Source organism: Balaenoptera ricei, chromosome 1 (genome assembly GCF_028023285.1).
Source record: "Balaenoptera ricei isolate mBalRic1 chromosome 1, mBalRic1.hap2, whole genome shotgun sequence".
NCBI lineage: Eukaryota > Metazoa > Chordata > Mammalia > Artiodactyla > Balaenopteridae > Balaenoptera > Balaenoptera ricei.
The window spans coordinates 140,791,791-140,819,505 of NC_082639.1; the positions used below are offsets into that span (position 1 = coordinate 140,791,791).

Genomic DNA, 27,715 nt, shown 5'->3' on the forward strand with positions numbered 1-27,715 from the left:
TACTATCAAGTGCTTGTTAACTATCAACTTCATACGTCAAATTAATGACACGATTAACTTGGTGACACGGGTTTGAAGCTGCAAATTTTAAAACATACACACACATATTCACCTCTTCATTTAATTTTTAAAACTATTTAGTAAGAGCTTAGTTTATATGTGAGGTTGACCTGGTATTAATAATTTCCTTAGTGCCCCCCAAATAATGTGATTTTTGGACAGGAGGTCACTAATGAGGTATTTCCACCTCCAAATGAAAATTTATTTGATTATCCCAACAGCTCCCATGTTATCGTCTTTGAAGAGAGAATAAATTTAAACAATCACAGTTAAGAAATTCAGCTTCATATCCAGTAGAAGTAAAAATGACATTAAGATTGCTCTTTTTGAAACAACGAGGTCCTACTCTATAGCACAGGGGACTATATTCAATATTCTGTGATAAACCATAATGGAAAAGAATATTTAGAAAAAGAACGAAAAAAAAAAAAAAAAAAAGAAAAAGAACGTATATATATGTATAACTGAATCACTTTGCTGTACAGCAGAAATTAATGTAACATTGTAAATCAACTATACTTAAATTTTTAAAAAAAGAAAAACAGGTGAAATCTTTAAAAAATAATGCTCTTTATGTATGTTAAACTATTTCATAATAGTATTTTTAAAAGGAGTTACTAATGATTGGTTGAGAATTACTAGTTTACTCAAAAATCTGCATCTCCAAAAATATAATTTAAGAATAAGTGAAGAGGGGCTTCCCTGATGGTGCAGTGGTTGAGAATCTGCCTGCTAATGCAGGGGACACGGGTTCGAGCCCTGGTCTGGGAAGATCCCACATGCCGCGGAGCCACTAGGCCCGTGAGCCACAACTACTGAGCCTGCGCGTCTGTAGACTGTGCTCCGCAGCAAGAGAGGCCGCAATAATGAAGAGGCCTGCGCACCATGATGAAGAGCGGCCCCCGCTTGCCGCAGCTAGAGAAAGCCCTCGCACAGAAACGAAGACCCAACACAGCCAAAAATAAATATAAAAATAAATAAATAAGTAAAAGATTACTATTAAAAAGAAAAAAAAAGAATAAGTGAGGAAACTGAGAACTTATACCAAGGATGTCAATCTCACACAATGCCAGAAATAAGACCCCAGTCGAGTGTTAATACAGGTTTTAAAGATATTGTGGTGTCCAGCTCCTCATAGATCACCCTGACTCCCATAGTGCTCTACCTACCCACCGCTTACCTTTGGGTCAATGTATGACAGGTGATGTGGTTGTGATTACAAGCCCAAGCTCAGGCACCAGGCTGCCTAAATCTAAACCCTGGCTTTATTATTTACTAACTTTCCTCCTTGGTAAATACATAAAACAAGAATTGGACCTACTACAAAGATAAATGAGATAATGCATGTAAGGTTTAAGTGAGTATCTGGCACATAGAAAGTATTTTTCAAATATTCGCTTTATTGCTGTTGTTATGGTCATTATTTATCATTCTTAAGGAAAGAGATTATCATTGATTTATTTCTGTATCCCCCGACTGGGTTCAATGCCTTAGAAGTAGTGGCTGCTTAATAAATGTTTATTGAATAAATGAATCACTGGTGAAATAACAAGTCCCTACTATATAATGAATACACACACACACACACACACACACACACACACACACATATATACATACATATAGACGCTATAAGTTGATCCCATTAATTTTCACTGAGTATATCTCGCACTCATTTAAAAGATAACATCACATACAAATACATACACACAATTAAAGATTTAAATGTAAAGGTGAAGTCACAAAAGTACTTCAACTTTATTTTCATAAATCAATTTTGAAGCAGGAAAAACCTTTCTAAATATGACCCCAAAAAAGTGATTTTGGACAGAAAATCCTAAAAAAGTAAAGCGCTCCTACAAATCAATAAGGGGGGATCAAAAATCCAACAGGAAAATGTGGAAAATCCATGACAAAAAGTAATCACAGATTAAAGGATATTCAACTTCATTTATAATGAGAAATGCAAATAACTACTATACATTTTTTCACCTCTCAGATTGGCACATATCCAAAAGTTTGGAAACACACAGGGCTGGTGACAAGTGTGGGGAGACAGGCACTCTCATACATTGCTGGTAGAGTAATCGCTACAACCTCTAAAAGAGCAATTTGTCGATATCTATCAAAATTACAAACCATATACCCTTTGACCCAAAGCTTCCACTTCCACAAACTTTCCTTACGTATATTCTCTCCACAGGGCAAAATGACAACGTTATTCATTGCAGCATTATTTGTAACAGCAAAAGACTAGAAATAATCTAAATGTCAATCTATAGAGGTTTACTTGAATCAATTATAATTTATCTGTAGAAACCTATGCAGCCATAACAAATAATGAGGAAGGTATTTATATACTATAAGGAACAAGAGTCAGCAAAACGTGGCCTGAAGACCAAATTCAGCCCACTGCCTGTTTTGGTACAGCCCACAAGCTGAGAATAGATTTTACATTTTTAAATTATTGGAAAAAATCAAAAGAAGAATAATGTTTCATCACATGAAAGTGATATATATTTCAAATTTCTAGGTCGATAAATGAAGTTTTATTGAAACACAGCCACACGCATTTATTTACAGATTGTCTGTGGCTGCTTTCAGGGGACAACAGCACAGTTGAGTAGAGACCCCATGGCCTGCAAAGCCTAAAATATTTACTGTCTGTCCCTTTACAGAAAAAATTTGCCAACCCCAACATAGAGTGTTTCCTAAAGTACTTTGCTAAATGAAAAAAGGAAGGTAAAGAAATGGTACATAGTATGCTATAAGGGAAAAAAGGAGAAGATAATTATATATGCAGAAAATATCTCTGGATATTTCAATGAGAGAAATTGCATGGCTGGGAGGGGGTGGGGGACAGCATCATTTCTCCCATTATATCCCTTTCATCTTTTGATTTTTTTAATTAGATTGATTCAAATTGATTTCAATCATGTATTCAAATATTTAAGACTTTTGTAAAATGTGAGTTCAACTTCAAAATTGAACAAGGCATAAAATAATAGGGAAATGTGAGGTGATTGATGTGTTAATTATCTAAATGGGAGGAATCCTTTCACAATGTATATGTATATCAAACCATCACATTGTGCACTTTAAATATCTTACAATTTTGTCAAATATACCTCAATTTAAAAATTTTAATAAATAAATTCTAATTTACATATCAAAAAATAAACAAGGCATCACTTCATCAGTGGAATTAAAGTATTCAGTATTGATAGGTATATTTTAGATATAACTGATGGGGATATCATTTGTAAACAAACTTTCTGGAAACTGATTTAGTGTATATGTGAAGGACCTTTTAAAAGTGCATAGCCTTGGGACTTCCCTGGTGTCACAGTGGTTAAGAACCCGCCTTCCAATGCGGGGGACATGAGTTCGAGCCCTGGTCCGGGAAGATCCCACATGCCGCGGAGCAACTAAGCCCGTGTGCCACAACTACTGAGCCCGCGCTCTAGAGCCTGCAAGCCACAACTACTGAAGCCTGTATGCCTAGAGCCACAACTACTGAAGCCCATGCGCCTAGATCCCGTGCTCCACAACAAGAGAAGCCACCGCAATGAGAAGCCCGCGCACCGCAACAAAGAGTAGCCCCCACTTGCCACAACTAGAGAAAGCCCGCGCGCAGCAACGAAGACCCAACGCAGCCAAAAGTAAATAAAATTAAAAAAAAAAAAAAAGGTGCATAGCCTTTAACTGAGTAGTTCTACTTCTAGGAATGTATCTTAAAAAATCAGCCAAAGGTTTATACAACAAGATGTTCGAATGGTATAATTTATAATGGGTGACAAATCTGTACATAGCCTGTATACTCAACAACAGTGAATTGGTTAAATAAAATGTGATACATTCATATAATAGAATATAGTCCATTTTTTAAATGGTACATTTTAATGCCATGAGAGTATTTCACCATATACTCTTAAGGGGAAAAGAAAGAAGTAATTGTATATGTAATTTAATTTGATTTTTAATATATACGCATTGAAAATACTAGAAGTAAATATATCAAAATGTTAACAGGCATTATCTTTTAGTGATAGGATTGTGGGTGTTCTTCTTTTTCTTTGTACCTTTCTGAACTTAAGTGCTATAAAATGAGTATATGTCACTCATACAATTGGGAGGGGTGAGTGGTGGGGATGCTGGTTACTTTTTTAAGCAGAAGTGGGCACAGCACTTGCCTTTTTCCTTCCGTAGTAGAGCAACTTAGTGAATTTCTCCACGATCTGCGCAGGCGTCTCCACGCTGGGGGGAATCTCCCCAGTGAGCAGGTTCCGGGTCCCCAAGCTCAGTACTGGCCGGTCCTCATCCGTCAGGTTGATGAGGTTGGCCACAGGCGGCTGCCGCTTGTACTTCTCCAGCTTCTTGCAGTCCTGCATCAGCAGCTCCGCAATGTCAGACCCCACCACGGACTGCAAGGGAAAGAGGGCCATCCTGGGAGAGAATCCTATTCATCCTCATGCTGGCAGCCCAGGCTGAAGGAAGAAGGCACCAGAGCACCTGCCCTCTTCAGGAGGAGGCTGACATGCAAACACAAGACAGCCCCTTCTTAGATTGTTGTATTTCAAACTCCAGCTTCCCTATCATGCTTGTTTCCTGCCTGTCAGGAGCCACAAAGACGACCAGAAATATGCACACTCTCCTAGGTGTATCATACTGGGCGATAACCCCAGGCTAGTGGAGAAGGGGAGGGGAAAGGTTAGCATTAGCAAACTGGCATTGACATCTGAGCAGTTTTTCCCCTTGAGGCCATTTGTTGCTTCTTTAATGTTACCTTTTATAATCAATCATGCCACAAGCCGAATCTTCTCTCTCCCAGGAAGACTTAAATTCCAGCCCAGCCTGCACCTGCCCACCCGCCAACGCGGTGGTACTGACCCCGTTCTGCCGACAAAGGAGAACCAACAGTTGCCACAGTAGAGCCGAGTCTCTGCTCCCCGGTGTCTCAGATTTGCGACTCTGCGCTGCTTTCTGCTGGCAAAACGTCACGATGTCCACCTTGTGTACATCTTCCCTATGGAGAGATTTCAGGGAGCAAAGAGTGAGGGAAAGACTCGTCCCCCGGGTAGGACCACAGTCCCCTCCTACAGTGTGAGGGTGCTGCTGGGGCTGGAGATGGGGTAGAAGCCTGACAACCCAGGACGGGGGTAGTGAGTCTACAGCTACAGCATAGTTGTTTCCTTATAGAACAGGAAGGGACCTCAGAGATTCTCTCGTCCACCCTCTCCATTTTACAGAGGAGGAAACTGAGGCCCAGAGACCTGAAATGACTGTTTGGTAGCAAGGAAGAGCACAGACTCTGGGCTCAGACAACCCTGCGTTTAAATCTAGCCATCCACTTCTCAGCTTACACAAGTTTCTTATCTCCTCTGAGCCTCGGCTCTTTTTGCTAAAATAGGAATCGTTAACAAGTCTACCTCCAACTCAGCATCTTGTAATAACCTATAACGGAAAAGAATCGGAAAAAGAATAGATATATATACATATGTATATATATATATCTATCTATATGAATTACTTTGCTGTACACCTGAAACTAACACAACATTGTAAATCAACTATATTTCAAACTAAAAATTTTTTTAAAAGTCTACCTCCGTACAAAAAGGAATTAGCCAATTGTGTAGTGTATATAAGTGCTCAATAAACAGGAATTATTATTTACTTGAGATCATTCAATGAAATCAATCAAACTGGGACCAGTACCCTAGTGTCCAAATACCCAGCTCGGTGCTCTACCCCACATCTGTATACCTGTGTGTAAGAAATGGAGACAACACTCATTTTTACTTGAAGGAACTGTCAAAATACTATGGGGATTTTCTTGGAGGGGGAAGCTTCAGGATAAGAACACATTTACACAGTAGTGATGATATTTTAAGGGCTTTGGTGTGCATTATCTCACCTCTGACACCAGCCAGGACTCCTCTCTCGACAAAGAGCATCCTGAATATTTATCAGTAACATGACTAGCAATGTAAAAGCAGTTCTAGCTCAATCCTGCAGAGGGCAGACTTGCACACTGTCCAGTAACTCAAATGCTGGCCATGTTACTTATCTCCCCAGAAAAAATTTTTCCATATGACCCACTTGCCTATGATTTCCCAGGCTGTGTTCCACTCTTCTACCAGTTTAAGTACTATTAAGTACACAGAACGCTAAAACCCCTTACCATGTAGGCTTTGTAAAATAGAACTGATTTCAGATTTTTAAACCTTTAAGTTAATTTTTCTTTCTGCCTTTCAACACTCAAATTGCTTGTCAAAATGGCTCAGGTCACATTTGGCTCCAACTTGTAGCACGGAGATTCCACTCCAACGGGGAGAGACATTTTCTTTCAAGGAAGTCAAGAACAAATCCCCAAAATGCTGATCTGGGCAGGAAGATTTTATAGGTTTCAAAAGCCCTTATTTTGCAGCTCTTATGGTAATTTACCTAATCAGGGGTCCTGAGAAAGTCCTCATCTTTTCTTGTTCCTCAGAATCATTAAGAATAACCTGGAACAAAAAAAATCAAGTTTGGTCTTCAAGACTATGTCCCCTCAGTGCCCCATTGCTCAGTCAAGTCCAACATCAGAACCCAGAGCCGTGATCCTAGGATGCGGCTCAGTGCCTCATGGAGAAAGCAGAGGACAAAAATGAGCTCTCTAGTTGCTGAATATGACCCAGTAGCATCTCAGGAAAAACAGAAGTCTAGCATTACTTCTCTCACAGAAGAGCCCCAGCCATTTCTTCATACACACACACACGCGTGCACACACACACACCAATCCACAGGGTGCCTGGCCCAGTCCCCTCCAAGAGCACCTTATTCCTGGAGATGCCCAGGGCTCAGGCAAAGGGAAGCAGGGAGCAGAGTGCTGACATTACGAGGACACAGAATCTTGTTTACCTCCACGCTGTGCAGTTCAACAAGGGCCGTCTGTCCATCACTGGGAGATCTGGGACCCACACACACCAGCTGACCTCCTGGCCCAAAACTCACAGGCACGTGAGGGATGTAGAACTTCATGGGTGTCTTGGGACCAGCTGCCGAGATGTCCTCTGACCAACAGACACAGATGGACACTGTTAGCATTACTGCCACTGCTTTGCTTTACTTCAGAAATACTCCACAGACACACTTCTTTCCAAATTCCACCTGGGACCAAGATAAGATTCTGGATGGGCTGCATAACTAGAAGAAGCCCATGCTCCGAGTGAGATCTGAACCTCTGAGAATATGTCAGAATATAATGCAAGGAGTTGTTGGTTTGGTCCAAATGATAATGTACCAGGGCCAGACTCCCACAATGGTGACACGCTGGGAACTCTGGCTCTCATAGCCCCAGTACTCAGGGCAAGCCTCCTACATCCAGACCTTTGTGACCTGCCTTCGCTTTCCCAAACTGAACTCTGGTCTTTACTTTCTTCACCTATTACCTAAGAGTACCTCTGAGTGCCTCCTCTCCCAGCCTGATGATGGCTAGGGGCAGTGTTCCCTTCCAAGAATCAGCTATGATGCAATCTCCAGTACCAGAGAAAAGGGGGGAAATGGAGCCAAAGTTGGCCACTCTGCTCAGGAGACCTCCCTACACAAATGAGGCAGACAAATGGTCTGCTCTTGGAAATACAGGGCAAAGGTGACTTTCCAAGACATGTACCACCCAGCCCTCTTCTCAACAGACTCAGCCAACTCCTTTGATCACTTCAGTACCCACCAGCCTGAATTGGACGCCAAGCCGCTGCAGCCATGGGGTCGTACAGCTCAGAGGCATCTGCCATGTACTGACTGAGCTCATAGCTGCTGGAGGTGAGACCAGACTCGTGCTGCTGGAGAAGGTTGGACTCCTCGGTCAGTGATGGCTGGAAATTAAAAACAACAAAACACATGGGAAGAATCAGAAGCACTTTCAGAGAGACGGTCCCCCCAAGTGTTTCTTCAAAGCAACAAAATGCAAATAAATATAATGAATGTGGATGTGCTGAAAGGAAAAGAAGGGATAATTCAATTGACAGGTGTTTGCTAAAGGATTCACTGTGGCCTAGTGGGAAGCGTGCAGGTCCTGGGGTCAGGGAGGCTGAATTCAATCCCAGCTTTGTCAATACCAAGTGCTGTGACCTTGAACAAGTGACTTAGACTCTCTGAGCTCAGGACCTTTATCTGCAATGTAGATCATCATACCTACCCTATATAGTTCAAGCACTTACTCTTGCAGTCATTCACCAACTGTTTAATGAGCACTTACTATGCTCCAGGTGCTATGCTTTCCCTAAGGATACAGGTGTACAAGAAATTCACGGAACTTACATCCTGAGGACTGTAAAACAATGGATGCAAACAATGGATACAAAAGCTCTTTGTCCACACTGTAAAGTGCTGTACATATGTATGGCTGCTGTTATTGTGTTGTTGTTACTGTTAGTCATAATAGGTGCCCCGCCCTGTGAAGCATCAGGTGTACAGAAGAAACTGTCCCCACAAATCATACAAATCTCATCAGGGATACAAAATTAATACAAGACTGTCAAAAATGAAGAGCTTGTCTCTGTAGTATGTTTGTAACTTTTCCATAAATCTAAAATTATTCCAAAATTTAAAGTTTATTGTAAAAAAAATTCAAGAGCTCCATTTTGTAACCCAGCTGGTACACACAGTAAGATTTTAGAAAAAAGAGATGGAAGAGTCAAGAAAAATTCCACTTTTCAGATCTGAATTAAAAGATTCTAGCAACTTCCCACTTCCTGGGTAAACCGAATTGCTAATCCACCGGGGTACCGGTGACAGCCTCTTCTCTTTCCTACCTTGGAGTGACTTGGGTGACATTTCCTGATCCAGCCAACTTGGCAAAAGAATGCAAAAGGGCCAGATCAGGGCCCCAGATCCAGAAGACTGAAACAGGGAGCAGGGAAAGGAAGAGGTGGGTGTAGAGGCTCTGCCAATTGGGGAGGAATGGGACCCCCTCAGACTGCTGGCCACTGGGGACCCCGCCCCCCGGGGCCCTGCTCTGCCCCTACTGACGAGGGCAGGTGTGATGCACTGTCACAGACCACCAGCCCCATGTCACTTCAGGTTACCTTGTTTTTCTGGGCCCCAGTTAGCGGACTCTCCAGAAGTAAGTCCCCAGGTCTCTCCTGTCCAGAGTTAGAAGCAGGATTGTCTTTATAAGGGTTCCAACGCTTAGATCTGCGGCAAAATGACAGGAGCAGGTGAGAGGGGGTCCAGGGCAGGCCAGCAAGGCTGAGCTTCTCTCTGCTGGAGGCTGTTCTGCTGCAAAGCGTGGGCAGGTGTCGGGGTGGCCCGTGTGTCGCAGGGAAAAGCCTTCTCCATTTCTCCACCTCAGTCTATTAGACCAGAAAAACAGGAGCTCCTGTAGTTCATAGTACAGTCACTAGAAGTGGCCCCAAACCCTGCAGAGGAGGCTCGGTCTCTGTAGCCTGACGTCCTGGAATAAGTTAAATCAGAGCAGCTGGGTTGGTGAGTTCCAGGCAGGGTTAAGGCACCAGGTCTAAGGGCACCAGACAGGGGCTTGAACAAAATGCTGTTCCCTGCTCACCTTATCCCACAGGAGAGCCCATTCTCAGGGCACAGGAGGGGGCAGAGGAGAAGCACCCCAGCCCCAGGCAGGACCCAATCAGGAGAACTTCTGCAAGGCCACATCTGTTCCGAGGCCAACATAGAATTAAGGCCCTCCTCTAAGACGGACCTCAAGTAATCTCACAGGTTTTGGGAACCACCTCTCAGAATTAAGAATCCCTCCCCCTAGTGTCCATGTGAACAGCTGGTCCCAGCCAATCCAGGCTACTCTCACACCCCGGTGGCCAGAACAAAAGCAGACGGGCTTCTGAAGATGAGGGACCAGCACCGGATGACATAAGGTTTGCCTAACATAGCCTGCGTTTGGCTGAATCATGTTGAACCGGCCTCTCCTTTCACACTTACTGGAGCTGGGTCTCACTATTTGTTCCAAACGAACTATTCTGGTTTTCACGTTGGTGTTCATTCAGGTACTTTTGATCTCGATAATCTTCATGCCAGTTATAAGGACTCCCTTGCCTTGGCACTGCACCCTCAGAAAAAACAAAATAAAGACAGGTCACTTCCTATTCCTAAAAGTTCAGAAAGACACTAGCAAGCCATGAAGCTGAGTTACTGGAGCACAGCAGGTATAAAAACATACAATCATCCCTCTGTATCCATGGGGGGGATTGGTTTCAGGACCTGGGGAAGTTCAAGTCCCTTATATAAAATGGTGTAGTGTTTGCATATAGCCTATGCACACCCTCCATATACTTTAAATCATCTCTAGATGAATTATAATGCCTAATACAATGTAAATGCTATGTAAATAGTTGTAAATACAATGTAGGTGCTTATGCAAATAGTTGCCTCCAAGCAGCAAATTCAAGTTTTGCTTTTTCGAATTTTCTTTTCTTCGAATATTTTCAATCATCAGTTGGAGGCAGACCCGCAGATTCAGAGGGCTGACCATATTTGCCAAATTGAGTAAAGTTGATAAGTAAAAGCTAACAGTGAAAGTCCATAAGATGCATCTCTCTGAACCAATTAGCACGGCTCTATACAATGGTACAACAGCGGGGATCCTATGTGTGCACACAGATGTTTGTGTTTTCAACGCTGAAACAGATTTCTCTTTGCTAGCAGGTCAGAAGATGCCTTTAGTACATACCTAAAGCCTTACTATTGGTGTAAGGTTTAAGTTCTTTTTTGTACATATCTGCCTCCCTCAGGGTAAATGATGGTCAGACTCATTACAGCCCAGCCACACACTTGATGACTTCACTGTTAAGAACTGACTTCACTGTTACTTGGTCAGAGGCTATAATCTTAGAAGAAAAATATGGATGAAGTACAAACTATCCACAATACTAGTAATGTAGTAATAGTTTCAGTGCCATCATCTACACGTACAAAGAAAAATGACTCTTTTCTATCTCTTCTTCTCAAGACATTTAGCAGTAGTGTCATTGCTGTGGCCTCATCTGGCCAAGAAAGAAGCAGGTGAGGCTGGGGCTCTACCTCAGCCGAGCAGGAGGCCCAGGGTGAGCCTCCGAGCACGGCCCCTTTGCCCTCTGCCCTATCCGACCAGCTGCACCATCCCAAAGGCTTCTTGGAGATTATTCCGTACCTCTTTCTTCACGCAGCTGCTGCGGGTGTCCACGGTAGTAATAACTTCCATAAGCATATTCTTCCCTTAGGGCTGGAGAGTGATAGCTTTGATATAGATCCTCAATGCCCGGCCTAAAGAATCACAAAGGCAGCCAGTCATTCAAGGATGAACATGGTAAAGAGAAAAACCAACGGAGGACTTGACAAACAAAACAACTTCAGAGGACAGAATTGTGACCCCCGTCTAGAATCTGCTCTAAAGCCACAGTTCATTCTGGATGCCATAACCAAAAAATCCAGAATCAGAGCAGGAGTAGGACCGTTGTGTCAGAACAACACTGCAATTTTTATAGCAAAACCATAGCCAAGTGTCTCATTCTCCCTCCCCATGATCCCTCTTACTCCTCCAACACACACACAAACAACAACACAAAATATTATCTGAGAAAACCCTGCTCTGACATCACCTTAGGAAACCCCTTCCCAAGAAGACTGTGTAAGTGCCCCATATACCACTGTAATTCCCATGCATATTATAGATGGCAATGAGATGAAAAAGTCAAGTTGGACCATCTTAAATCTGATTGCTTTTATTGCCTCTGTCCTTAACATACCTTCCTTCGAGAATTCAACAAAGGAACATCATGTTGTTAGTATCTTTATCAATTAATAATTCTTTACTATTTCATAGGGGCAGAATTCTTTACAATAATTGTCATAATTTCAACCCTAAATCTGGAGGCAGGAAAACATCACCCCACCTGAAAAAGTTAAAGTAGAAAATAGATGGCTTGCAACATTCCATAAAATATGAAGTCCAGGAGGAGGAACTCCAGATTCTCCTAGAATTACCTCACTGAGACCTCTTCATTCTGAATTTGGAGCCTACAAGCTTGTATCTGCTTTCTCTGATTTTTTTTAAGTTCCCATTCATTCACTCAATACATTTTGTTTTTCTGTACCCATCACACTCTAGGTGATGTTCTAGGCACTAGGGCTCTTTTTGGTGCTGGTGGGTCAGTGCTAACCCTGGGTCAGAGTCTTCCAAAGAGGATAAGGAACTTTTTATAGAGATCCATAGGAAAAGCTTTTCCAGAGTCTACAAACATTGCCTTTTGTGATCCCAGAGTAAGAGGGTCTCATCTGCTGTCTTGAATTTCATCATTCTTTCTACCCTCTCCCCCCATCACCCAATCACATTGTGATGGCTTCTTTAAGAAGCTCCCCTAGGGGATAAAGAAAGGAAAATATTATATTTTCAGTCACCAAAATCCAATTTGGGAGAGGAAAGGGTGTAGCTAAGTCAGTGTAGTAGGGTGGAGAAGGAAAAAGAAGAAAAAGAGGAGAAATAAAAGGAAAAGGAACAAGGAAAAGAGCAATCTGTTTGGAAGCATTTAGGAGAGCTAGGTCAATTCCAAGCTCTAAACCCATACCTTGAATACAACTGACTGGGATAACCACCTTTATAACAGTCAACCCTGGACACAGGCTGATGCCATTCCCCAGGCCTGGACGCATAATGAGGCTGCTGGTGGTCTGCCCCAGGGTCCTGCTGTGGTTGGGGGCTCCTGCCCATGTCTTGTCTTTGATGGACCCTCTCTCCATTGTGCCAAGAGTGACGAATAGGCCGATAGTATCTATCTCTCTGAAGCCCTCGGTCTGGATCCCTTGATGGTGCTGGGGGCCTCCCTGCTGGCTGAGGCGGCCACTGGGGAACCCAAGGCTCCATCCCTGACCTTCTGAATTTCTCTCGTGTTTTGAGTCAGTTGTGTAGTTATTTTATCTTCCTACAGACAAAACAGAAGGAAAAAAATTATCATCATTTTAGGCCTATATCCAAACATGAAGGTTAATTAGGTTTTGTGAAAGAAGCACCTATGGTCCTCAAAATCTTCTATCTAAAACAAACCACACAGGCACTGATACAGAGATATCTGAAAAAATCTCAAGGAGATATGTGAAATAAATAACAGGCTAGACAACTATACTGATGTTGCTATAAAAATTAAAAAGTATATTTGGAGCAACAATAGATGTGGGAGGCATGGGAGAGAGAACAGTAATAGATGAAGCTCCAAAACACTATCAAAGTATCCCAGTTAAATACATGTGTGCTGGACTTCCCTGGTGGCGCAGTGGTTAAGAATCTGTCTGCCAAGGCAGGGGACATGTGTTCGATCCCTGGTCTGGGAAGATCCCACATGCCGTGGAGCAACTAAGACCACGCACCACAGCTACTGAGCCCGCGTGCTGCAACTACTGAAGCCCATGCACCTAGAGACTGTACTCTGCAACAAGAGAAGCCACCATAATGAGAAGCCCAAGCACCACAACGAAGAGTAGCCCCCGCTCGCCACAACTAGAGAAAGCCTGCGCGCAGCAACAACGACCCAACACAGCCAAAAATAAAATAAAAATAAAATAAAATTTAAAAAATACATGTGTGCTCACATATTCCACCAGTAAATGTTTATTCAACACTTACTATGGAGGCCCTATTCTGTCATAGAAATAGAGTGGGCCTTAGACAGAGCTAGACCACAGTTCAAATCCTAACTCTGCCACTGATTAGCTAGTTAAATTTTTCAAGCCTTAATTTCCTTACCCATAAAATGAGGACCATAATGAGCTGACAGAGTCACTGTCAGAGTCAGAGATCCTTACATAAAGTGCCGAACTTGGCCCTCTGGCTGGTATACAGTAATTGTTCAATAAATAACAGTTACTGTTATCAGAGATAAAGATTAGGGTAGTGTGAGCAGCTGAAGACATTTCCTAAATAAAAAGGAGCTTAAAGTGACCTCAAGAGACATCTTTTCTGAATCCTTGAAGTCTTAGAAGAACTAGGCCCTATAATCTGGCCATTCCTGCCCCTGCTCCAGGGGAGGCAATGAGACGCAAGTTTGGGATTGCTTCCCTGACAAACTAGAGAGCCGTGTCTCAGTAATCTTCCTGGCTGGAGATTTTAAAACCTGGAAGTCTCCCCAGCATCAAACTGATTTTCTCCACTTATGCTTCAAAATGGGAAATAGCTCCAGAGGACAAGATACCTTCCAAGCTTCTCTGCTTGTATCACAGAGCAGCACCTGCGTCCAGCTGCCCCCAAAGAAAAAGCACACATCACACCTTACTGCTACTCAGGAGTCTCTCATGTCAGAATACATAGCTCAGTCACACCCCATGTTTCTTCCCCCTTGGGAACTATTTTACGTTGAAAAGTTCTGATCGGATCCAGTCAACTTGTTCCCACTCCTGAAACTCCCAGCCCAATATAAAAATGAATATCAGAACAAAAGGTCAAAGGGTGTGTGTTGAAATCAAGATGTCACACTGCTCGAACGCTGCGGAGCCAGGGTCCACAGCTATGAGCCGAGAGCTGTAAGCAGAACGTACCAGAAGAACAAGGCACAGAAGTGCCTTCCACCTCAAGAGCAATCCAGCTCAGGAAAACTTGCACCTTCCTTCCCGTGTCAGCCCACTTTCTTGAAAAAGTCAGGTGCAATGAGAGCCTTTTCCAGCAAATCCCAGCAGAGGCCAAATGCCCCGGACACAGTGAAAGGCTAAACAGGTCTTTCCTGAAGGCCCACGGAACTTGATAGCATTTGGACACAAGGAATTTCAACAAGAAGAAAGCTTCTTCTACCTTGTCCCCAGATATTTTCACTAGACAGCCCTTCTCCGACTGCAAAGGCGCAATACCCAGTCCCTTTGCCAAAGTCAACTACAATTGATTTTCGTTGCCAAGATATCAACCCCAGCAGGTTAGACCTCAGGTTACAATTAAGGACCCCAAATGAAAAGCACCTAAGATTCTCCAAATGAAGGCATTACGTCTACAGTGACAAGTCATACTCACACATCACATAAATGACCTTCCCTGGTCCCGCTAAGGTCAGTATTGCCTTTCCTAATTTGACAGCACAGCAAGTACAGCCAAGACAAGGCAAGCAAGGGCGCTAGCATTCCCACACACCTGCTCTGACGGCTCTCCACCACCTTCCCTCAGCGCAGCTCCAGGAGTGTCTGCTCTCCTCCTGGACGCTGTCAAAGTCCAGGTGCCACATCTACCAAGACCTACCTAGCCCTCAGATCTACAGTCTGTCAGCTACCTTTGCCACGGCCTTCATGGAGCCGATCCATGAGGGCAAAGTACAGCGCAGCTCCCCCAGTCGGCCAGACCCGGCTTGGAGTATTTGCTCACAACCCTGTCAGAGGCTGCTGCTTCTGTTTGCCTGGTCGTGGGCTGAGCCAGGTTCACTCACATGTGACATGTGACAAAGCATCCAGACCCCCACAGCAAACAAGGAGCAGAGACCCGAGGGAGAGGAAGTGCAGAAAGCCCTGAGGCAGCCTGACCTGGAGAGAAGAGCATCGCCTATGGGTTGTGAACTCCTGGCTCGGCCACGAGTGGCTCTATCGCTCAACCTCTCAGCTTCTCCTCTAAAAGGGGAATAACAGTACTTAGCTTATGAGCGTCATCATGAGGAGTCCAGGCAGACCTCAGAGATATTGCCAGTTCGGTTCCGGACCACTGCAACAAGGCGAGTCACACGAATGTGTTGGTTTCCCAGGGCGTATAAAAGTTACGTTTACACTGTACTGTAGTCTATTGAAGTGTGCAATAGCATTATGTCTAAAAAACAATGTACCTTAATTTTAAAATACTTTGTTGCAAAAAAAAAATGCCAAAACAATTACAATAATAACATCAAAGATCATTGATCACAGATCACCAAAACAAATGTAATAATAATGAAAAAGTTTTAAATATTGCAATAATTACCAAAATGTGACGGAGAGACACAAAGCAAGCGTTATTGGAAAAACGGCACCGACAGACTTGTTTGACGCAGGGTTGCCACAAACCTTCAGTTTGTAAAAAACACAGTAAAGTGAAGTGATATAAAACAAGGTATGCCTGTAAATGTTGGCAAAGTGGCACATGATATATAATTATGTATGCTCTTTAAATAAGTATTATCTTTTCCTTTCAAAAGAGATGAGCTAATTCTACTGGTTGAGGCAGGCAGAGTACTCACTGGTGGGTAGTAAATGCCCAGTTTGGGTTTTTCTCATTCGTGTTTCTCTTCATTGGATTCTGGTTGTGCATCAATTGTGTTATCTAGATGGAAGGCAAATTTAAATGCCCAATATTGAACTGAAGGCACTGAGAAGTTTTCTATTACAAGAAAATAATTTCTTTGTTTGAAAAATACATTTCTTCAGGTAAGTACAGAGTAGCTCATGTCCACTTTGGAATTAATATTTTAAAAGTCAGCAAATTATCATGCTGTACACCTTAAACTTATATGTCATATGTCAATTATATCTAAATAAAGCTGGGGAAAAGTATAAATAAAACTCAGAATTTGCTCTAAAAATGCTCAAATCGTTTATTCTTTCTTTCAACAAACACTGAGTCCTTATTATGTATCAGGATTTGACACACATAGACATGAAGGACACAGCCCTTGGTTCTAAAAAGCTTCAAGCAAATTAACTTCTCATGTTGTTATTAGTCCAGGGAAGACCGCCACGGTTGGTCTCATGGTCAGATAGGGTAAGGTACCAAAGCTATAAGATTTTGTCACGGCCCTACAACTGACTCCTAGGACCTGACAACTGAGTGTAGAATTCTCTGACTCTGGGTCATGGTTTCTTACCCCACTGGTGAGGTTTGGCTCACTAATGGCTGCACTGCCATTTTTAATCCTCCTGGGAAGAGGTACTGGAGAAGGACACACACATTGACAGCAGGAATCAGAACATGGTTGATTATGACACAGACTCAGATATCAAATTATCTGTCCCAATATCTCACAATAACATTCAGAAAAATCTGATGTAACTCTTTTGGCTTATAACATGACATTAGTCCTGCCCTATAACACCAGCTACATTACTGAAATGTTGACTTTGGAAGATACCTTACAGGTTATTTTAGCAACTTCACTTCATTGGTAATAAAACTAAGATCCAGAGAGATGAAGTGATTTACCCAACGTTGCAAAGCTAACTAGAAGCTCAGTTAAGATTATACTGATGTACTGGACCTGCCTTGCATCAGGCTTACAAGAGCTGATTATAAAATATTCAGGAATTGTGTGAGCCAGTAGTTAAACCACTGATAATTTGAAATCCACCACAGTGAGAGTATCTACACCACAGAAATTGGCAAGTGCTACAAAGCCAGGTTGTTGTTGTTTTTAGATAATCAGTTTATCGGCATAATGATTACAACTCCTAACTCCTATTCCAGTGTTCTTTCAACCACAGAATTGTCATTCTTTTACAAGCCTTCATTGCACATCTCTGGTTTAAACATCTAGCTCAGTTATTCCAAATGCTCCTTTGTGACATCCCAAAGCATCCCTAATTATCTCAAGTGTTATTATGAAACTCTTCAAACACTCACCAACCAAAATTAATTTTAATTAGTTTTAATTATTTTATATAGACATATGGCATACCACAGTTATATGGGTCATGGAATGAAATAGATCGTGTGGGATCTCACCACTCCAAAAGGTTTGGGATTTATCAGTCCCTGCCTTCCCCAGCCCCATATATCAACAGTTACTAAGTCTTTCAACCTGGCAACTCAAGTCTTCCTGGTTCCTAAGAAAATTCACTCAGTTTGAGAATACATTAGAAGCTCATCCCCGACAGGAGTTGGGCTAAAATTGGTCTTGTCACCTCAAGTCCTGGCTGCAGTGCCCTGGCATGATCCCACAGGCTCCCACATGCTGGAACAGTTATAGTCTTCACATTATCTCTTCCCCAAGTGTCCTGTCCTCTTGCCTGATTCCTACTCTGCATTCCAACTATCCACTGGAATTGGAGCCCTGGCCAGTTGCTAATTGTTGTGAATTACCTTTCCCAGTCCCTGCCACCCTTTCCAAATGTCAGACCACTAAGAGGATCTTGCTTCAACCAGTAATAACTACCCTAGTTTGACATCTATCTAACGAAAGCATCATCACTGCTAATGATGTTGCTAATCTCTTCCCACCAGAATAGTGCTGATAGATGTGAACACTCACCTAGATCTAGGTCAGGTTTGCCACGAATTCGTGAGCACTATGATTTAATGACTGTTGACCCTTGCAAGGGAGAGCTCAGCAGCTAAGACATCCCCCAGGCTTGACCCCATTCCTTTACTAAAAGTAAAAATTTAGGAAACAAACTGAGAGGCCCTATGTCAACAGATGAACAGTAATTATTTGTCTGGGTAATGGGATTGAGGGTGATTTTATTTTTCTCTTCTTGTTTGTCCATATTTTCTTACTTTTCTACAATAAACTTACATTATTTTAAAAGACAAAATCAACTAGCATTATTTTTGATTAATACTATATCCAAGGCAAGATTCCTAGGTCAGAGGTTATATTTTTGTTAATTTTTATAAATTTCTTTCTAAAAATATTATAGCAATTTATACCCACACCAGCAATGCATGAGAAGACCTTTCTTTTTTTTTTTAAGTTTTTTTTTTAACATCTTTATTGGGGTATAATTGTTTTACAATGTTGTGTTAGTTTCTGCTGTATAACAAAGTGAATCAGCTATATGTATCCATAAATCCCCATATCCCCTCTCTCTTGAGTCTCCCTCCCACCCTCCTTTTCCCACCCCTCTAGGTGGTCACAAAGCACCGAGCTGATCTCCCTGTGCTATGTGGCTGCTTCCCACTAGCTATCTGTTTTACATTTGGTAGTGTATATATGTCCATGCCACTCTCTCACTTCATCCCAGCTTACCCTTCCCCCTCCCCATGTCCTCAAGTCTATTCTCTACGTGAGAAGAACTTTCTGAACATTCTTATCCACACTGGATATTCTTTTTAATATTTGCCAATTAAAGGATGAAAAATAGCAAAAAAAAAAAAAAATACTATATCCAAATGTGGTGTTGTCATATCAGTAACTAATTACACACTCATGTTGCTAAAATGGAGCAGTGACTCCCCAAAGCATCCAAGATTGGTCGATTGTGCTCAGTCTGCTCTTCTGGAAAGACGACTCTGGAAGTCATTCATTCACTAAGCAAATGTTTTTTGAACACCCATTATATGCCCAGCATAGTCACTTGCACTGGGGATACTGAGATAAATGGCATATAATCCTTGCCCTAGCTTTCAGTCTGGTGGAGCAGTAGAAATTCAAATATGCAATCAATATGCAATGCAATCATTATTCTAATGGGTATAATCACTACTTTTTCAAATAGGAGGAAGCACAGGGGCATGTGCAGAACTAGAAACAGGGAGATGTGCTGTTCAAGGTTACCCCACAAACAGGCAAGACCAATGAATACCTCAACTAGAGCAACTGCAAAGAGGCTGGAAGAGAAGGAACAGATATATGAATATAAAGTAGAATCAACATGAATTGACACTCTGTTGAATGTAGAAAATGAAGGAGAAGGAAAAGTCAAGGACAATCTCAAGTTTTCAGGCTATAAAGACAGGACCACACTGCTCCTTTCAGGGATAATCATCTTGGAAGAGGGGCCAGTTTGGTGGGAGAAGATGACAACTTCAGCTCTGAACATGCTAATTGTGAGGGGCCTGTGGACAGAGGTAAGTGTGGTCAGTGAGAAGTCAGTTTTAAGAGTGTAGAGCTTAAGGAAGGGGTCTAAGGAGAGAGACGTGGTGACTGAAGCCACAAGTATGGGTAGTATTGCCTAGGAAAAGCTTGAAGTTAGAAGAGAAGTCCTAGGAAGAAGTTCTGAGGAATAGCAACATTGAAGAGCTGGACACAGGAAGAGGGGCCTGTGAAAGACCACAGTGAAGTGCCAGGAGGTGGGCAGAAAGCCAGGAGAGGATGGTGGCCCAGAAGGCAGGGGAGAGGTGATGGCTTCAGAAATGGGCACGTGGTCAACAATACTGACAATAGGAGAAATACTGAGAGAGGCAACAGTGAAAGTGTTCTCCACACACTGGGTTTACCACCGAGGAGGTTTGATGATCATAACATGAACGATCTCAGTAGAACTATGGTCAAGGGAGTGAGGAATTAGACACAGAAATCACTTATACAGCGAATGAAAAGTAAGGAAAAGGAGAAAGCAAGTAGAGTTACTCTTTCGAGAAGCCCGGATGTGAAGAAAAGGGGACGATAGCCGGGACTACTATGAGGCACTTGGGATTGAAGAATTGGTTTAGGGTGGACAAGATGAAAGAGAGTTATATGCTGATTCATACGGAGACTGGAGATACAGAAAGCAAATACAATTACTGAAGGAATAAATCTCAAAAGAGGCTGATCACATGGGACCCAGAGTATAGGAGCAAAAGTTAAGCCTAGCTAAGAGGAAGGGCATCTCTTCCTCTGAGAAAGAGATAAAGGGGGTGAAGATGGGCATGGATGGAGGCAAGTCTGTACAAAAAGGGACTGGATACTGAGACCTCTCTGTGGAGTAGACTGCTAGAGATCAGGGTGAGCATTTAGAGAGAGACCTGAGAAATGTGATGAATGCTTCGATTGGTCCGTGTGGAAACTGGGAGTGGGCTTTAACCAGGAACATGTCCTCAGAGGAACAAGTAGGCAGGAAGCGCAGCTGTTATTGGACCCTTAGATTTGAAACTCCATGGGGACATCGAGCATCTGTGTTTGGTCCAGGCTATGACCACAGTGCCTAGCACGGTGCCCAGTGTGTGATAAGAGCGCAATAAAGATTTTATTTATTAATGAATGGACATCTGAAATTTATAGCAGCAACAGCCTTACTGCAGATCGTATCCAGTAGTTTCCACAGCCTGAGTATAGAATTAAACTCTAACAGGGAGTTCCTAGAGAAAGTAAAAGGGAATGTTGAGGCAGTGAGTTAAGAGGACTGACCACAGAGTGGTTAAAGGTATGCCATGTGGGTCATAAATGAGACAGAAACACAAATTCTCTGCATACCTTGTTAAACTGAGGTCCCTAGAAATACTTAAGAGGCCCTCTCCAATAGGACAGTGAAAGAAAAACATTCAATCACAATTCAAAATAAAAAACCTTAGTTAAAGTGGGACTGACAGGATAATGCCTATACCCGCCTTTCCAAAAATATCTGATACACTGAGATGTTTTTTAGTCAGCCAGCATCTCATAGCTCTGACTCCAGGAAGGAGACCTGGGGAAGGTTTAGTGCCGAGCAGCCTCTTGACTCCAGCAAAGCCAGACCCTGAAGCCAGCCTTGAAGATCCGGAGCTCATGGCCTTGGCCAGGGATTGGCCACCAAGGCTCCGCCCCTTCCTTCCGGTAAGCTGGGTGGCAGGCAAGAGGCAGAGCAGCATGTGCCTGTCAGCAGTTCCATTATCAGGAAGGACGAGTGCCAGGAAAACATGGTCTAAGGGCCAGAGACAATTAGCCTGGCACAGGCATCACAAGCTACTCATGCCAATTCTGGGACTGTTGCTCTCACCACAGTCCTAGAAGTGAAGGTTTGGTTACTTTATTGGTTTCCTACAGGACCAAGGAACTCTGTTATGTGAGCCCTGACAAAAGGGGTCCTTTAAATGCCACCCCTGTGGCTGCCTGCACACCTGCGCCCCCGATTCCGCCTCTGCTGCCAGGCGCTAGAGAAGGAGGGTACCACTCATGAAGACAAAGGCCTCCATTCTTCCTTATCAGCCCTGGGCTGGCAGAGGCGGCCTCACTCTCTCCGCTCTTTGCCCCTCCCATTTTATTGATGCCCCCTGAACCAGGATGAGTGCGGTGGCAGTTGGATGCTGCTGTGACTTTTAACCCCACATCAAGCTCCATCAGGCAAAGGTGACTCATGCACCTGCTAAACGAAATAAAAGGCTATAAATGCTGGGAGTGTCCTCCGAGCCCCCAAAGCCAATAGGAGGTAAGCAGAATAAGGCTACCAGAGTGTGAAACTCAGCCCCACTATCTGCTGGCTGCAAGAAGTTGAGCAAGTTATTCTGTATCTCCTTTTCTTCCTCTATAAAATGGGGATGACAATCATAGAATTTTTCTCAGAGAGTTATTGTTTAAGAGTAAAATTAGGTTAATAAACTACAAACTATCTGACATATAGTAAATGCTCAATAAATGTTAACTGTTACCATTTCCCTGAAAATGCTATAAAGTGCTTAGGAAGCGTTCTGTACAAGTCATCAGTCAGGAATTAATTGATTATCCATTACTGCTCTGAAATCCACAACTCCTCCTTCACATTTAACCCAGTGTCCCCACTGAACCATGAGATCAAGGGAAAATTGAGAATCTATGTCTCATAACTACATAACGACAAAAAAGAATGGGTTAACGTAAAAACATCAGAATTAGAAACTTAACGAAAATGCAGTCCTATGCTTCTCACTCTGGACTACTTGTAGCCCCAGGGACAGTGCAGGATGCCACAGGATCAGCACTAATTTTATTTTATAAGCTATTTAAAATATTATTTTAATTTTTAACAAACACAAATATTGTACTATTGAATATTATGGAATAAAATTCAAATTTGTATTAATTTTTACAACAATGAGAAACTTCGAAAAATGTTTGTACTTGCAACGGGACAGGTACACACACACACCACACACACACACACACACACACACACACACACACACATTCACATATACATCCCCTGCACCCCCAGGAATCACTCCCTGCCATTTGATGGAAATGTTTGAGAGACACATTCCGAACAAGAGCAGACATTCAGACATGTAACTGATGAGCTGGAAAAAATCTCTGGAAGGAATCCATCCCTGCAGGTGAAGCAGTGTCTAAGCCAGGGAAACTCAGGCCAAGGCATACAGCTCTTTGATTTACAGACCTGTAGCACTCCAAGCTCTCCACTGCTGGATAAAAATCCTCTATTATATAAGATTCTACAGGGTACCCAGGAGGCCAGTGACTCTCCCAGTTTACCTGGGACAGGAAGCGTTTGTTCTCCAGTTAAGGTACATTCTCAGACTCCTAATAGAAACACACCCCAATATTTTAGAGTCAAGATACTCTTCCTTGATGGTAACACACATGCATGACTCAGACTCATTTAAACTCTTTGAATAGGGGGAAATGTCACGCCACTCAGCCTCCTTCTCCTCTCCAGGTTACATGGTCCCAATCCTGCTATGTTTCCTTGTACAATTTCCTTTCCTCAATCATTTTGAAGAGTAGCAAAGGCCCAGGGGAAAGGAAATAGGAATTGAAACCTGGATTTAGTTTTAGCACCGCCAGTTCCCAGCCATGTGCCTTTGGAAAACCATCATTCAGTCTCTATGAGCCCCAGTCTCCTCCTCTTTCAAATAAAGTCTAAAAAGTATGTCACAGGGCTGTGATGTGGATGAAATGAAATGTTACATGGAAAAACACCAAAGTGCCTGTTAAATAGAGGTTTGCAATAAATCTCTTTGCCTCTTCCTCTTCTGGGTTCCTTACCTGCTGTTAAACGGGTAACAATCTAAACTGTAGGCAAAGCTCACGAGTGTGGTACAGTATAAGGGTTAAGAGCTCAGGTTTTGCAGTCCAAATTGGATTTGAGTCCCAGAGCCTCCCCTGACTAGCTGTGAGACTTCAAGCAGGTTACTTAACCTCTCAGGCTAAGTGTTCTTATTTGTTAAGTGATTGTATAATAATGGATATCTTCAGAAGGTTGTTGTGGGATAAATGAGACAAAGTACTGTTCATGGCATGTAGGAGGTGCACAGTGAATATCTGATTCTAGATGAATGCACGAGCTAGGAAAAGCACGTGGCACAGCGCCTGCACATAGGAAGTGTTCACCACGTGCTTGTCGCCAGTGTTGTTGTGTAAAAGAACATAGCAGGAGAGTTCCCTTCTGGGTTGTTCAGGGTATATGTTCTTATGTTCTTTTATCATTGCTGTTCATATTTAACTTTTATCTTAGCTATTCTTTATTATTGACTTAGAATCTAATCTTAGGTTATTGTTTTTAATTTTTCTCCTGCCCTCTCTCTCATCATCATAATCCACTGCATTCATAGCTTGTCTTCCCCAGTGGTGGGCATCCTTGGCTCTTTATCTACATTACCCAGTGGTATTGACAGAGTTTGTCCATTTAGAGGGCAATGAAAGTGAGACCAGAAAGGGTAAGGGATTTCACTAAACTCAGGCAGTGTCAGTATCAGTCACCAAGTGGAGGAAAATCAATTACAGGACTTCTAGTCAAAGCTTTGTCCAGAAAAACATACTGGTTAGTAATAGCCATGTGATATATTTAATACAAAAATGCAATTATTTAAAAATCTATTCCATAATCTTCAAAGCTATTAGTCACTGTAAATAGGTTAATTCAACTTGACATATACATAGGCATATATATATTCATAAAAACAGAAACTCAAAGCTTAATTTCTATATTTCCTCCTTGTCCCATTTGTCAGTCAGTAAAGGCGCATATCACTTTGCTGGTTCTACTCCTCTGCCCAATATTCCACGTACAGAAATAGCCCGTGTGTGCACAGCGTGAGTGCATACACGTATTTTAGTGGCACTCACATTCTTGTTCTCTCAGCCTGGAATAAGTGACTGCAGATATAGCCAAGATCCCCAGGAGTGCTGTTCTAATGCTGAATTTAGCACATCAGGGCAATTTCCATAGGAGCCACTTATGATGTCAAAAAACGAAGCTCAAACTTCAGTTTCTGGAGGACACTGAAGGGCACGACAAGCTGATGGAGAAGTTTCTTTTCTAAGCATAAATGTCTGCAGTCATCACAAGGGAGATGGCCAAAGTTCATTATTTTCTGGGAGCAGCCCATAAATGAATGTTATAGAGTCTCTGCATGCTGAGTAAATACTTACTGCCTTTCCCAACATTGCTTCTGTGACGTTTCTGTACAAGCTTCCTAAGAATACTTCCTTTTTCACTAAAGATGCGATACTTTCTATGCTCCACGACATCGTGACACTATGACACCATGTCTTAGTGCTGGTCCAAATGTCGTTCATTGGATGGATGAGGTCACTGAATGAATCTGACAGGGTTATATAGCCTTGCCCCTGGGAGAATTTTTTTAAATTATTTCCTTCATTCAATAAATAATATTTTAGACAAATATTAATTTATTATTCATTGTAATAAGAATATTTTCTCCTGTATGAGCTAGCTCTCCACAGTCTCCCTAAAAAAGCTGCTAAGGGGACTTCCCTGGTGGTGCAGTGGTTAAGACTCCATGCTCCCAATGCAGGGGGACCGGGTTTGATCCCTGGTCAGGGAACTAGATCCCACATGCATGCCGCAACTAAGGAGCCCTCCTGCCGCAACTAAGACCCGGCACAACCAAATAGAAATAAATTAATTAATTAAATAAATATTTTTTTAAAAAAGAAAGAAATACTACAAGACTCACTCTTCTTTGAAGAAAAAAAAAAAAAAAAAAAAAAAGCTGCTAAGCCCCAGGACTACGTAGAAGGAAACCAAAAGAATCTTGGTTCCTATTTAATAACCAAGAAATGGGTGAGAAACTGAGTACTTCACTCATCATGTATTTATTGAGTGCCTACTATGCGCCAAGCATTGTCATAGGTGTTAAGTGCAGGCCACAGGAAATGACCAAGGTGAGATTGTTCCTTATCCTCTTGGAGTTTACTGCAGACAAGGTAACAGGCAACACCAATGATCAGTGCTAAGAGAGGATGGCAGTAAGAAACAGATGAAACACACAGCAGAGGTGCCAAACCTAGTCAGAGAAGGCTTTCCAGCAAAGAAAGATGTCTCAAAGGAGACCTGAAGGATGTGAGTTCATTAGCCTGGAAGGAGGGAAGGGAGAGCAAGAGAGAAGGTGATCCCAGCAAGAGGATGGATATGATAAGGGCTCAGAGGTGAAGGAGGGCCTGTGCACTCAGCACATCATCCGTGGGTTTTATATTCAGTGTAGCTAGAGGCTAGAATGCAAAAAAAGTTACTATAGACTGAATATTTGTGCCCCCCCAAAATTTGCATGTTGAAACCTAATCCCCAATCTGATGGTATTTGTGGAGACTTTGGGGGGTGATTAGGTCATGAGGGCAGAATCCTCATGAATGGGATTAGTGCCCTTATAAAAGAGACCCCAGAGAAATCCCGTGCCCCTCCTTCCATGTGAGGACACAGTGAGAAGATGAACCAGGAAGCAGGCTCTCACCAGACACCCAGTCTGCCAGCACCTTGATCTTAGACTTGCCAGTCTCCAAAACTGTGAGAAACAAATTTCTGTTGTTTATAAGTCAGCCAGTCTATGGTACCACGTCATAGCAGCTTGAATGGATAAAGACAGAAGTGATGAGGGCTAAGACTGAAGAGACTGTCCTAGCTGCCTCCGCCAGGAAGTAGAGCAGAGTGTAGCCCCAGCTGTCCCCAGTACCCAGACAGTTTGCACAAAGTGTGGCAAACATGTGCTATTTCTGCCTGCCCTGCATCCTATCCTCCAGCTTCTGGTAATAAATCATTAGTTTCCCTTTGATGAGCTTCCCTGCCCTCTCTCAGTTTATACAGCATGTATGCGACTGACCCCACCCCTTGTTCTATGAATGGACGCAAAATTCATACCTGACAGTAAGAGTCCTGCAGCTCCCTGGCCAAAGTGATTAATTTGGCAGTTAGCAGATGTCCAGGGACATGTCCAAGAAGCATGTTCCCAGAACTTATGCTTGAACTACTGGGAACGAAGTGTGCTTCCCATTGGGTTGACTGAGGTGATAGAATATCAACCTGGAGCTGCAGGCAGCCATCTGTCCCCCATTCATTCACCCAGTAATAGTTTCTTGAATAACTACTATGTGCCTCATGCTGTTGTAGACATTAGGGACACAGAAATAAAGGACACAGTTCTGTTTTTTAGGTTTTCACCATCAACTGGAAAGGCAAATAAATTAATCACTTTAGTTAAAAGTGATAAATGTTACATAGATTATTATATGATCACAGAAGGGCAGCCAACTCAAGCAAGTCCTCCTAGGGGGGAAAACGCTCATTAAACCTTGTTAGATAATTAGGACTTAGTCAAGTGAACTGAGGCATGGGGGTGGTTCCAGAAGAGCAATCAGTAAGTTCAAAGGCATGGAGGGGAGGCCCAGCTGGACAAGCTCTGATGACCCACCATATTCAATCAGTCTGGAAGATAATGCCCTTTCAGGGGAGTGGGAGAAAGGAGGCCAGATGGCCAAACTGGGACTGAATGGTGAAGGCCTTGGATTTTTGCTGAAGACTTCAAGGGGCTTCTAAAAGATCCAAAGCAGAAGTGACATCATCAAGTTGGAATTTTAGAAAACCAGACAAGTCACAATGTAGAGAACAGCTTGGGGAGTGCCAGACTGTGGGCAGGGTGAGCCTTAAGAGGCGGTCACCATCATCCTCCTTTTTAAAGTGAATGCAAACCAAACTAAAGCACTGGTGGAAGAGAAAAAGTGAGCAGGAGGTAGGTGTCAGATTCAAGAGAAAACAAGGAAGCAAAATAAATGGGATCTAGAGGTTCACTGTATTTACGCAGCTCTGGCCTTGTGATGGTAGATGGCGATGTCCCTGATCAAGATTGAAGTGCATTTTACTGGAAGAAGCAGATTTTCTGAGGAAAGGTAAGTTC

At 42.7% G+C, this 27,715-nt stretch overlaps 1 protein-coding gene across 4 annotated transcripts in view; it reads right to left on the reverse strand.

Annotated features, from left to right (window-relative positions):
- SEC16B (SEC16 homolog B, endoplasmic reticulum export factor) overlaps positions 1 to 27,715 on the reverse strand; it is a 94,730-nt gene that overhangs the window by 23,605 nt on the left and 43,410 nt on the right. For all 4 annotated transcript variants that reach the window (XM_059937174.1, XM_059937183.1, XM_059937167.1 and 1 more), the window contains exons 3-11: positions 12,615 to 12,968; positions 11,201 to 11,313; positions 9,994 to 10,114; positions 9,129 to 9,237; positions 7,772 to 7,916; positions 6,964 to 7,115; positions 6,508 to 6,569; positions 4,951 to 5,086; positions 4,254 to 4,484 (exon numbers count right to left, since the gene is read on the reverse strand). In XM_059937174.1, coding sequence (XP_059793157.1) covers positions 4,254 to 4,484; positions 4,951 to 5,086; positions 6,508 to 6,569; positions 6,964 to 7,115; positions 7,772 to 7,916; positions 9,129 to 9,237; positions 9,994 to 10,114; positions 11,201 to 11,313; positions 12,615 to 12,910 — 1,365 coding nt within the window. In that variant the 5' untranslated portion in view covers positions 12,911 to 12,968. The remainder of the gene's footprint in view (positions 1 to 4,253; positions 4,485 to 4,950; positions 5,087 to 6,507; positions 6,570 to 6,963; positions 7,116 to 7,771; positions 7,917 to 9,128; positions 9,238 to 9,993; positions 10,115 to 11,200; positions 11,314 to 12,614; positions 12,969 to 27,715) is intronic.